General features: G+C 40.6%; 1 protein-coding gene across 1 annotated transcript; it reads right to left on the minus strand.

The window, feature by feature from the left end:
- Window positions 1–247: 247 nt before the first annotated feature.
- LOC142448768 (large ribosomal subunit protein uL30-like) lies at window positions 248–1,209 on the minus strand. The gene is made up of 2 exons (XM_075550651.1): window positions 762–1,209; window positions 248–635 (listed from the first exon to the last, which is right to left on the minus strand). The coding sequence occupies exons 1-2, from the start codon at window positions 1,187–1,189 to the stop codon at window positions 317–319; spliced, it is 747 nt and encodes a 248-aa protein (XP_075406766.1). The 5' UTR covers window positions 1,190–1,209; the 3' UTR covers window positions 248–316.
- Window positions 1,210–13,666: the final 12,457 nt, after the last annotated feature.

The following is a 13,666-nucleotide window of genomic DNA, read 5'->3' on the forward strand; positions in this document are numbered from 1 at the left end:
ATGAGCACAAACATGTATCTGTCCCAATGGGTTGTCTGTCTGTCACAGACAAATACGTGCTTCCAGGGCTTCATCAACTTCTTGAATATTCCAGTCAGTGTAACACTGGAATTTTGTTTTTCACTAATGCTTTCAGTGCAGCGTGGACTTGTTTTCTCGTGAAACGGTGTCTCTTGAAATGGCTGGATGTCGACTAGCTAGTTCTCACAGACTCAAGTAAGTCTGTGTATTTCTTGCATCTTTTTTTTCCATTTGAAAGCAGTCACTGTTTTATTAAGAGACCAGATTACAAAAATAATCATGGCAGGCAGATACCTTAGTTCATCCTTCTAATAAGCCTGTTGATCTGGTCTTCCCTGTTGCCTGCGTCTCCACCTTCTACAAAATGGGTGCTCTTTTTCTTCATCCCACCTTGTGGAGAAGATAGTTTGAAGGGCCACAGGAAGTTATTTGCTTCTTTGAAACGTTTCCCAACAGTATAGATCTCATGAACCAGATCCTCCATGCAAATGATGCCATATTTACCAAGACACCGTGCAATCAGCGTGTTATCTGTCAGGGCAATACGCTTCTTATTGATTTTGCCATAGCCACACTTGTAGATGAGTTCATTCACTGACTTCAGGTTTGGGTACCTGAAGTAGATAATCAGCAGACACAAATGATCATGAAGTTAGATGAGCACTGCTTAAACGGCTAAAATCCATCATCTTTTAGCCAACTGAGTTTGGTACATTATCAAAGCAAAGGATAAGACTCACCCCCATGCAATGTATGGTTCCACAATCCTCAGCATGTTAATTGAAGCCTTGTTAAGCTTAACAAAGGTGCCATTGAAAATCTGGCGAAGGCGAAGAAGCTGCAACACTTTTGGAACCTTCAGGCTCACACCACTGACACCTCTGATCCTGATAACAAACGCCAGCTTGGGCTCTCCAGGCACATAGAAGTTGCCAGCTTTCCTTGCCATGCGAGCCATTCGGATTTCGGTTCTGTACATCTGCCTGTATTCCTTGTGATAGTGCTTAGCTTTCTTGTAGATCAGCTTCCTCCTTGCCTTTTGAAGCATCTTTTGGGCAAACTTCTTTCTTAGGTGTTTGATCTTTAGTTCTGCGAAATTCTTTCGCTTTTTCTTAAGGGTCTCTGGAACAGCAGGCGCCTTCTTCTTCTTCTCCGCGACAGCCTCCATGGTTCCTGCCGGTTAAAAAAAAAAGGTCTTGCGTCTTTTTTTTATGCTTCCTGCATTGTTCAATATTTGTCTCTAGGATCTTTTAATATTTCATCTTAAGGCTTTCTTTTTCTATTCCTCAGTTGTTTCAGTTTAAGACTATGCTGAATGTGTTCTTCCTTTGTGGCTTTCTAACTTCAGTTCCGTGAACTTTTCAACATCATACTTTACTTCTCTTCTGATAACCACTTTGGTCTTTCCTTTCTTTCCTGTCGTTTTAATGACCTGTTTGCTTTCTTCTTGTTTACTGTTCTTTTTTTAGAGGGGGTCTTCTTTTTTGTTTTTAATCATTTTATTGGGGGCTCGTACATCTCTTATCACAATCCATACATCCATCCAGTGTGTCAAGCACATTTGTACATTTGTTGCCATCATTTTCAAAACATTTTCTTTCTACTTGAGTCCTTGGTATCAGCTTCTCATTTTATCCCTCCCTCTTTCACCCTCCCTTCCTCATGAACCCTTGATAATTTATAAATTATTATTTCTTCATGTATTATACTGTCCAATGTCTCCCTTCACCCACTTTTTCTGTTGTACAACCCCCTGGGAGGGGTTATATGTAGATCATTGTGATCAATCCCTCCTCTCTTCCCCCTACCTTCTCCTTACCTCCTGGTATAGCTATTCTCAATACTGGTCCTGAGGGGTTTATCTATTCTGGATTCACTGTGTTGCGAGTCCTTACACATTTGTGTATGCGCTCTGGTCTAGCCATATTTGTAAGGTAGAATTGGTGTCAGGATAGTGTGTGGGAGAAGGAAGCATTAAAGAACTAGAGGAAAGTTATAGTGTGTGGGAGAAGGAAGCATTAAAGAACTAGAGGAAGGTTGTATATTTCATTGGTGCTATACTGCACCCTGACTGGCTCATTTCTTCCTTGTGATCTTTCAGTAAGGGGATGTCTAATTGCCTACAGATGGGTGTTAGGTCTCTACTCCACACTCCCTCTCATATGCAATGATATGATTTTTTTGTTCTGGGTGTTTGGTGCCCGATACCTGATCCTATCAACACCTCGTGATCACATAGGCTGGTGTGCTTCTTCCATGTGGGCTTTGTTGCATCTCAGCTAGATGGCCGCTTGTTTATCTTCAAGCCTGTAAGACCCCAGATGCTATATCTTATAGCTGGGCACCATCAGTTTTCTTCACTACATTTGCTTATGCACCCACTTTCTCTTCAGCGATTCTGTGGGGAAGGTAAGCATTATGGAATGCCATGTTAATAGCACAAAGTGTTCTTGCATTGCGGGAGTACTTGAGGAGAGACCCAATATCCATCTGCTACCTTAATACTAAACTTATAAATATATGTACATAGATCTATTTCCTCATCTTCATTTATAAATATATTTACATATGTACATGCCTGGATTTAGACGTCTACCAATGCTCTTTGTCTCCTACTTCTCTATTATATTTCATTTTACTTTCCTCTTGTCCACTATCATGTTCAACCTTCACTTGGGTTTCAGCAATTCGTCTCAGTTACACTGGTCTTGATCAAACCCTTCTTGATACCAAGAAATACGAAAGGAAAATAAGAGGAAGAGGGCAAAAAGAAAATCTTCTACATGTCCTGTAGGTGGCAGCAACACCACAGCTCATGAGTATATGCTGTTTATGAAAAAGGAAAAAAAAACCCGAAAAACCTACAACAGAAAGTCTTGTGATCAACTTTCACTAACCATGCCTTTTCATGAAACAAAACCAGAAACATAATTCCAGTATATATGTGCTCAGAATAAATTTCCTCTTATCTGAGAAGACGGATTTTAAACATCATTTAGAAAAGTTTACACACGGCAATTGCTTTAAAGGAAGAGGTGAAATGGGGTCAGGCAGGGAAGAACAATCCAAACATAAGATAAGTGCACTGAGCTCTCTCTCTAGTGGAGGCTCTTCTGGGAAAGAACCGCTCTCTGTTTTCTGTCGCTTTATTTAATAAAGCACATGGGCTTCTCTAATGCGTGGGAACTGACACCGGGGAACGACGTGGATGATGCTGTGGACTCTAGGGGAAGGAACAAAGCAGTTGTAGAACAAATACACATAGAATGCTCTGTAGATGCAAAGAGAATTAAACTTTAGCTCTCTTAAGATTAATCATCAGGAAAGACTGGTCACTACAAAAGGGTATCCTGGTTTGTAGAATGTCTACTTTCATCTTATCCTCTACTCATCCATCCTCAACTGAGATACACTTTATCAACTGCTATCTTCTGAGGAGGCCCAGTGCCATCGACTTTATAGAGTGTTTATGATTTATCGGAGGAGGTTCTGCCCCTGCTCCTCCAGGTGCAGCAAAGGGCGCCTATTCAGAGAGCACTGATTGAGTAGGGGACACAGACTGGACTGCTACCCCCATGGCTGGAGGTTCAAAGCCCACAGCCAGTGCATAAGAGAAAGATGAAGCTGTCTGTTCTCGTCATCTCAGAAACCCTCTACAGGCTCCACGAGTTGAGATGGACTAGATGGCAGTGGGCCTCATAATCCAAACTTCTTGAGAGCATGATTTCTTTTCTTTAGAAATATTTTCTCCAAAGTATTTTTTTACCTCTCCCTTCTCATCTCTTATTGACGCTTTTAAAGATGTGGTGTGAGCGGAAGTGAACAGAGCAAATGAGCTTTCCTTTCAACAATTTACACACTTTTGTTTTGTCATAATCCTTGCAGTGCCCGCAGGGTGACTCCCCCGCTTGCTTCACTCCTGCTCTTCCCATATCCATTTGTCTTTCTTTTCTTCCCCTTCCACCACGTGAGCTTCCTTTTGGGACAAGTTTGCTCTGTTGGTCTCTTAGGGTTCAAGCTTTGAGGAAGAGATGCGTCCGGGATGTCATTATTCGCACTTTCAACGTACCTGTTGCAGGGCTGCGAGTGCGCCCCAGGCTGTGTTCAAGTCCAGGCCAAGAGAGTCTAAGATCCAACTCAATGGAAGTGGGGTTGGTTTTAGTTAAGGGCCATCATTCCAGGGGTTCCATAAGTCTACTCATAAGTCTAGCCCTTTTCAGACATTTGAATTTTGTTCTACCCATTTCTCCCATTCTGTTCAAGACCTTTCGTGGCTCTGATCAAAGTTGATCGTAGTGATAGCCAGGTACCATCTAGTTCTTGTAGTTCCCAGGTAGTGGAGGCTGTGGCTCATGTGGTCTATTCATGCTTTGGGACAATTGCTTCTTTGGGTCTTTGACGGTTTCCACTTTTTATTCCATATGGGGAGAGATCAATAGTTGCATCTTACATCACCACTCACTAGTTTTGAAGTCTAGTCACAATTCACCACAGTAGGATGCAGAACATAGTCCGTGTGAACCCTGCAATGCCAATTGACCAAGATCCTTCCTCAGCCTGTGGCCCTACACCACCAAATCCAGAGAAACCTTCATGGTAGGCCTTCATATGGCTAAGAAGTTGTCATGTCTTTGCCTCTTGCTTGTTGGAAACATGGATGCTCTTGCAGTACATACACATATGGATGTAGAAACATTCTTTGCCCAGGCTACGTGTACTCATGGGGTAGTCCTATTTGTCTCCCGATACCTGTAGAGCTTACGTTTCTTCCTATACATTCACTCATATGTAATCGCATTTGCTCTTGTCTGTAATTATGCACACCTCTCAGTGTCTTCCTTTGCTACAAAGATATGCTAATCTACTGCATATTGCATACCGCCTTTGCCTTCTCCCAAGTTAATGTCTGTCTACCATCCAGCTGTCTATCTTCCCTCTCCTATCTTCTGAACCTGGTAACATCAATAGATGTTTTTCTTTCAATCACTCTTCCACCCATCTTATTCTCCTCTTTTTTATGTCTCTCAAATATATCCTCCATATATTCAAAATGCATATTATCAGGTCACCTAATATATTTACAGTATCTGACCATCTCTTCTATACTTAAATTCCTTTGTCACTTAGTATAGAGTTCAGCTGACAATGACATATGAGGCTATGTCAACCTCTCTAACCTTTGCCCTGATACAATTTGGTTGACATCATTTTTTTAAGAGCAGAAAAATTAAATCTTAATATAATGATGGATGTGGTAGTCACCTAATCTGGTGTCAATTTAAGGATAGAGAGTGTAGGGGTGGAGTCTAGGCTGTCAATCTGAGATAGCCAATGAGACTTCTGTGGGCGTGGCCTTCTCCTTAGAATTCTGGGAAATTTGGTACTTCATCCTTGGAGGCGGAAGACACCTCTCTCTCCGCCACTCCCTGGAGACATTGCAGAAGACAAGTCACATGGATACAACCAGACCTCAGAAGCCAGAGGAGCAACACAGAGACCCCTGCCAGCACTGAGATGTTTCTAATGACATTGGATCCAAAAACTTTCTACCCACTGGCCTGGCCTGTGATCTCCTGCATTTGGTGTCACTGCATGTGTTTCGTGAGTCTGAAGAGGACTTTATGGATTGGTATTGGACATATGGGCTAATATCAGACTTATGGCCTTGGGCTGGACTGGGATGTTTTCTCAATGTTCAATTGCTCTTGTATATAAATCTCTTGCTTATACACATATGTGAGTCCATAGATTTGTTTCTCTAGTCTACCCAGACTAACACAATGGAGTAGAGTTTATCTAAAATAATTATAAATAAGAATATTAATTTGTAGATTATCTGTTAGGAGTAACCCAAGAGTGTTGACTTTACCTCGCTGCCTCAGAAAAATAAGATGGGCATCCCCTTAGCATCTTCAACCCAAACCAAACTCCCTGCCATCACACTGATGCTGACTCAGAGCAACCCTACAGAGCAGGGTAGAACTTCCCCGTGAGTTTCCAAGATGACTCTTTCTGGGAATAAAACAGCCCCATCTTTCTCCCAAGAATTGGCTGGTGGCTTTGAACTGTTGACTTTGTGATAGCAACTGGAAGTAAAACCATTGCTCCCCAGGGCTCCTTCTTTTGCCTTTTAGTGACCACTATTTTTGGAACTTGAGGGTGATATTAGCCACCCTTCTATATACCCCAGACTTCCCACCTCCATTAAAAGCAATTAAGAATTAGACTAAACAAATGGAAATGAACAACATTACTGATTGATAAAATCAAAAAGGAGATAACAGGGCATATTAGGTTGGCCAAAACTTCTGTACACAAGTAATATTTCCTACTAAGACCATAGGCTTTTCTTGCTGTGGATAGAGCCAGCCAAGGTAAACAGAACTCTTGTGCACAGCTTACCCTGAAAGAGAGACTTCAAAGAGACCTCTGAGCATATCAGAGCCTTTTCTTAAATTCTTGAATAAAATCAGCTATATCTCTTCCCATGCAAAAAAGTGAATCATTACACTTCCCAATAGTAGAAAAAAATGGTAGAAAAGGATCAACTATGGATTCACAGTATAGTTACTCCTAGCAATTATGATACCCCCTCCCAAAAATAAACCCTTTGTCATATAGTTGATACCAACTTATAGCTACCCTATGCTGGGTTTCTGATAATGCAAATCTATATGGAAGCAGACAGCCTTATTTTTTCCCCAGAAACAACTAGTATATTTGAATTCCCAATATATTCCTAAGTCTGCTGCTTATCCAACATTGCCACTTGGGGGAACATGCAATTTTGCTATGGTCAGTGATTCTTAGGGAAGATCCATAGAGCAAATCATCCTGGATCGCAAAATGATGACATAGTATAAGATTTGATTGATTTCATGTAACACAAAATAATAATGGTTTAAGCAAGATAAATTATGCACACCTCTCAGTGTCTTCATTTGCCAGGAAGATATGCTAATCTACTGCATATTGCATACCGCCTTTGCCTTCTCCCAAGTTAATGTCTACCATCTAGCTGTCTGTCTTCCCTCTCCTATCTTCTGAACCTGGAAGATCAATTCAGAGGCTTGCTGTTGAGGCTAGTTTAGTAGCTACTCCATGATCCCAGGCCCAGGTCTTTCCTGCCACCCTGCTCCTGGAGTTGCAGATATCACATGAAAGCCATACTACATGTAGCAGCAAGGAGGAGAGAGAAGGAGCGGAGGAGCGTGTACTCCCTATGATTCAAAAATCATCCTGCAAATGGTACGTGACACTTCCTTCCACTCACCCAAACTTGAAATATGGCCACGCCTTTGCTCACAGGGAGGCTGGGGAAGAAGGTCCTTTGTCGGTGTGCAAATCATATTGGAGCCTTATCATAAAGCAAGGAGCGTAGGAGGTATTTGGCAACCAGCAAACCTGCACATGGACTCAGTAACCCTGGCAGGAATGTAGTAGGCAGCTACCCAGCTGTGCTCCCAAACTGGAAGTTTTTATGCTGCTCAGCCTTTGAAAAAAGAAATCCTTACTTGCAATTATGGGATGTCTTCAGGTTGTGAAATCAAACTCTCCATAGGACAAGACCTCAACATTGCATTCAGACAACACTTCTGTCAATACCTTACTTCACATCTTGATGTCTACGGGGAAGACAAAGTGAAAGAAAGGATGGATTCTTTTTGTAAAGGAAAACTTTCTGGCCTGGCTATAAATGTATCACCTTCTTAGAAACGTTTTCTTCCTTGCAACCAAATCTCCCTCCCTCTAGTTCTCACTCTCACTCCCCTCTCCCTCATGTCCTCACTCAAGTCACTTCTCACATTCCTTCCTCTCTCCTCCCAACCTTCTCCTCTCCTCTCCCCCTCCTGCTCTTCCTCCATTCTTTCAGTTATTATTACTATTATTTTTTAAAATCATTTTATTGGGGGCTCATACAGCTCCTATCACAATTCATCCATCCATCCATTGTGTCAAGCACATTTGTACATTTACTGCCATCATCATTTTCAAAACATTTTCTTTCTACTTGAGCCCTTGGTATCAGCTCCTCCATTTCAACTTCATGTATTAGAGAAAAATAACTCTTGAACCTGAACCTGCCCATATATCACTAGGGTTAAATTGGGGTTTTATTCAATCCTGGGAATGCAAATTCTAACCAATCTGCTCTATTCAAATGGAATTGATCCTAGAATTTAACATGAATGAACTTCCCAAGTTCCTTCTCCTTCAAGGGTCTTCAGAGCTGCATATTTTGGTTCGATTAGATATACATCAAGTTCAGAAGATATTGTGGCAAATCCACAGATGTTAGGGAATTTCCGGAATCCATGGATCTATAAAGTGACAAGCCAGGGCATTCCATGATGCTCACCTTCCCGACACGATTGCTGAAGGCAAAGTGGGTGCATAAGCAAATGTGGTGAAGAAAGCTGATGGTGCCTGGCTATCAAAAGATATAGAGTCTGGGGTCTTAAAGGCTTGAAGGTAAACAAGGGGCCATCTGACTCAGAAGCAATAAAGCCCACATGGAAGAAGCACACCAGCCTGTGTGATCATGAGGTGTCGAAGGGATCAGGTATCAGGCATCAAAGAACAAAAAAATCAAATCATTGTGAATGAGGGGGAGTGCAGAGTAGGGACCCAAGGCCCATCTGTAGGTGACAGGACATCCCCTTACAGAAGGGTCACGGGGAGGAGATGGGCCAGTCAGGGTGCAGTGTAGCAACAATGAAACATACAACTTTCCTCTAGTTCCTAAATGCTTCCTCCCCCACTACTATCATGATCCTAAATTTACCTTACAAATATGGCTAACCAGAGGATGTACACTGGTACAGATAGGAACTGGAAACACAGGGAATCCAGGACAGATGATCCCTTCAGGACCAGTGCTGAGAGTGGCAATACCAGTAGGGCAGAGGGAAGGTGGCATGGGAAGGGAGAACTAATTATAAGGATCTACATATAACCTCCTCCCTGGGGGATGGACAACAGAAAAGTGGATGAAGGGAGACATCAGACAGGACAAGATATGACAAAATAATAATTTATAAATTATCAAGGGTTCATGAAGGAGTGGGGAGCAGGGAGGGAGGGGGGAAAATGAGGAGTTGATGCCAGGGGTTCAAGCCGGAAGCAAATGTTTTGAAAATGATGATGGCAACAAATGTACAAATGTGCTTGACACAATGGATGGATATATGGATTATTGTACGAGCCCCCAATAAAATGATTTAAACAAACAAAAAGAAAAACCAACAAACATCAAAAAAAGACAGAACATAATACAAAAAAAATTAAAAAGCGAGAGAGAGAGCCAAGCCAGGGACAAATTTTTTCAAATGCTGTCTCACTACCTTAGGTCACACCTCAGCAAAGCTGGCTGACTCATGTCATTTCTGTGAAAAAGTTCATTTATCGGCAAACATTATAGTCTTGCTCCCATATGAATTCCATTTGAACCACCAAAATTTAGTGTCCTGTTCCATACTCGATAAAGCCAACTCTTCCTCCAAATACTGTGGCAATTTTTGATTCCTTGCCATCTTGAGAGACCAGTTAAATACCAACATCAGTTGGCAGCAAATCAGAATTCTCAGAGAGTTGTACCAATTCCCTTATAAATATGGAGAAGGTTACGTTTCCTTTTTTGATGGCTGGTTAATATTCATATAATCGGGCCTAACCACTATGAGGCACTCAGCATGGTGATAATTCTTATGAGTGGTTACCCCCCCCCCAAATTCAAATTTTTTTCAAAGCTATGTATTGAAAAATTTTAAATGAAACAACCTTATCAACTTCAGAGTACTCTCCATCACATTTAATGTATTTGTCAAATCTGTGATTCCCTTCCTGGAAACACTTTTCAAACTTACCTTTTGGATGGCTTACAGCAGCTCCCTTGTTTTTTATTTCACCTCTTCTACGTCATCAAGTCGCTGTCCTTCCATGTCCTTTTTCATTCATGGAAAAAGAAGTCACAAAGAGTAAAGTCAGGTGAGTACAGTGCCTAGGGAGAGAGAGGCATGTCAAACCTTTTTGCCAGCACTGAGAGGGCTACGTGAGCAGGTGCATTGTTTTTAGTGGTGGCAAGATCAATGCCCCGTCTGCCACAAACCAGGCCCCTCCTTTTTCACATATTGCTATTCAATCTTTTAAAACCTTTAAATAGAAAGCTTGGTTAACAGCACACCTGGTGGAACAAACTCCAAATGCACTACAAGTTGACATTTTTGTCCGTTCGGGAAGTTGACCCGTGTCCAGAGCAAGGTTTGTCAACAATTAACATTTCACCTTTTTTTTAAATCAAGGAAACCACTCATACACTTGGGTTTTTCCCAAAGTTTCTATGCTGTATTCAATATCACAACAGTTTCTGTGGCATTTTTCCTGAGCAGGAAACAACATTTCACAGCCACAAGCTGTTCTCTTAAATTGGCCCTCACAAAAAAGAAGTTCACATGACTGCTTTCACAAAAAAATTTCACTGTGCTCTGAGAGAACCTTCCCAGGTGAAGCCACTGGGTGTACTAACTCAGAGTGAATTGCTTGATGCTCACTTAGCAGGAAAAATGTGTACTATGAAAAGTCAGCTCTACCTAGCACAATCCCGTTTTGCGGGGGTTTCCCCCCATGCTTCCCCAGGAAAAGTGAAATTCAATATTAAACTTGGGCAGGAATGTTAACTTGGGTTTCTATGAGTGTAGACTGTAATCCTGGTCTTACTGCTGACTGCAATACACTGTGAGTAAGTTTCCTTCAATTTACTTAAATCTGTTTCTTATTCTAAAAACACTGACGGCAGGATTAGTTGACCTGTACCCTCATCCTCAGTTCACAAATATTTTATTTTGAAATACTTTTGGTACACAAAGTGGCTAATATCTAAGAGGAATGTGTTTTGAGCATTTCCACAATTAGGAAAGTTAATTTATACTTTAAAAGAAACAGAGTTTTGTTCACCCTACTTGCAAATCTCTAAGTAAGGACTAATGTGTGCTGATTCCGAAAGTAGTAACACATTTTTCATTGTGACCAACTGCATAAGATTATAGATCCTTAAGCAAAAAAATTGGTGAAAGGTTTCTTTCTTTTTTTCCCCCATGTGTATGTCCCTAAAGACTAAATCCACCTCAACTTTACTTTTTTTCTATGTTTATTCTTTCTTTAGCCACTCAAACCAATATTTACAAATCTGGAGGATTTTTAAAAGCTGTAAGCCTGAACATCTTTCTGTACCTTTCTTTCTTTCAATCTTTCTATCTAGTTTTTTAAGAAAATTTATTCTATATAGTTGCACATTTTAACAAATGAAATCAGTAATAATATTCCATTAAACATCCCATAAATGTGTTTCTTTCTTGTTTCCCTCCCTTCCTGCCTCCTTATAACCAATCCTCTTCCCTCCTGCTCAGTGTCCTTCCCCCACCAGTCATCTCCTCCCATTCCTTCCTCTCCCAACCACCCACCCCCACCCCAGGCCCCTCCTCTCCTTGCCTGTAATGTATCCCCTTTTCTTATTCCTCTTCTTGCCCTGTCCCTGCGCTCTTCCCTGGCATCTTCATAGTCTTCAAAGTCTTTTTCTTTTGGTGTAAAACCACAATTGTCAAGTAGAAAGAAAATGTTTTGAAAAGGATGATGACAAAGAAGGTACACATGTGCTTGATATAATCGATGCATGGACTGTAATAAGAGCCTTAAGAACTCCAAACTAAATTATTTATTAAAACAAAGTTTAAAAAACAAAACAAAAATTTTGTTTTTCCTTATTATACTGGTATCATTAAACATTTGTCTTATGAGTAACTAACTTTCCTAAGCATAACTTTCTCTAATATTGTCCATATCTTGTGCTGTTTAAGATGGTTGTCATCATTTTTTGTTCATGTGTAATATTCCATTGCATGAATGTACCACAGTTTGTTTATCCATTCCTCTATAATCAGAGTTTTTGGTTACTTCCATCATTTTGTTATTGTGGAAATTGCTGCAATAAATATAAATGTTCATATGTCTCTTCATGCTGTCTTCTTTATTTCCTTGGGGTACACACCCAGTAAAAATATTGCTGAATCATACATAAGGTAATCATATTTTCATTTTTTACGGAAGAACCACACTTATTTTCATAGTGTGTGCCTAAGTCTACAGGCCCACCAACAATGTGTAAGCATCCAATCTCTCCGCATATTCTCCAGCATTTATTAATTTATGATTTGTTTAACTTTGTAACAGTGTCAGTGGGGTACGGATGCGCTTTACACAATTGATGTATGTATATGTATGGATTGTGATAAGAGTTGTATGAGCCCCTAATAAAATGTAAAAAAAAGAAAAAATGATTAGGGCAAAGAATGTACGGATGTGCTTTATACAATTCATGTATGTATATGTATGGATTGTGATAAGAGTTGTATGAGTCCCTAATAAAATGTAAAAAAAGAAAAGAGGAGAAAAAAAAAGAAAATGATTAAGGCAAAGAATGTACAGATGTGCTTTATACAATTGATGTATGTATATGTATGGGTTGTGATAAGAGTTGTATGAGCCCCTAATAAAATGTTGTTTGTTTTTTTTAAAGTGTCAGTGGGAAGTGGTATTTTATTGTTGTTTAAATTTGTATTTCTCTTATTACTAATGAACAGGAACATTTCTTTATCTGATTTTTGGCTGCCCGGATGTTGTCTTCAGTAAATTGTCTGTTCATGTCTTGTGCCCAGTTTATGATTGGGTTATATGTATTTGTCTTGCTAAGATGTAGTTTTCTAAAGATTTTATGGATGAGTCCTTTGGTGTATCATGATTAAATATTATTTTTTCCTTATCAGTGTGTTCTCTCTAAACTTTTTCGATGAAGTCCTTTGATGTGCATGAATGTCATATTTGGGAAGGCTTTAGTCTGTTATTTTGTCTTCTATAGTGCGGATATATTTCATTATGTTTAGTAGTGTGTTTATGCTTTGTATGAGCGCCACTAGGTTTGTCTCTATTTTTTTAAATTGATGGTCTTTATGGTTGTGTGGTTGGTATTTAAGTCTTTGATTCATCAACAGTCCATTTTTGTACAGGGTGTGAGATATGAGTCCTATTTCCCAACCTTCATAGTCAGCTCCCCCAGCCCCCACCTCTCCAGCCCCTGGGAGCCCCGTGTGGACGGCAGACTCTAGAGAAAGACTGGCATAGACTCCCTCATAGGAGAGGTCGACCAAGGCCCTCAAGAACAAAGTCCCATCCACATTCAAGTTCATAGAGCAACAGACTTCCTTAACCACATCCAACGTGTCTGCGAGGTGGTCCCCAACCAATCCACAGGTCTATTTATTGTTCTCAGGGTTTTGGATTCTACTTTTATTTTATTTGAAACTAATACACATCATTATATGGCTCTCAAGGCCTCTCCACTCAGCCCCATCCCCTCACCACTATGTGCACCTCCTAGGCAGACACAGGCAAACGGCACTGACCCAAAGCAGATTCTTTACTTTCAAGTTGGAGTTCATTAGTATTGCCTGTCCCCAGCCCTGGTCAGTATTCCTAGCTGCTTCAGACAACATACCTTCCCCAACAAGAACACTACTGTCCCAAACCCCATCCAAACTCGCATACATCCAAAGACTTCACCTCATTGCCCACACAGAATACTGTGGGGAAAACC

This window comes from Tenrec ecaudatus, chromosome 5 (genome assembly GCF_050624435.1).
Source record: "Tenrec ecaudatus isolate mTenEca1 chromosome 5, mTenEca1.hap1, whole genome shotgun sequence".
NCBI lineage: Eukaryota > Metazoa > Chordata > Mammalia > Afrosoricida > Tenrecidae > Tenrec > Tenrec ecaudatus.

Bases quoted from the DNA above. Each gene is read 5' to 3' on its own strand.
- LOC142448768 (XM_075550651.1), bottom strand. From the start codon at position 1,189: ATGGAGGCTGTCGCGGAGAAGAAGAAGAAGGCGCCTGCTGTTCCAGAG. The intron at 636-761 runs GTGAGTCTTATC...TATCTACTTCAG, and splicing joins GAACCATACATTGCATGGGG to GTACCCAAACCTGAAGTCAG.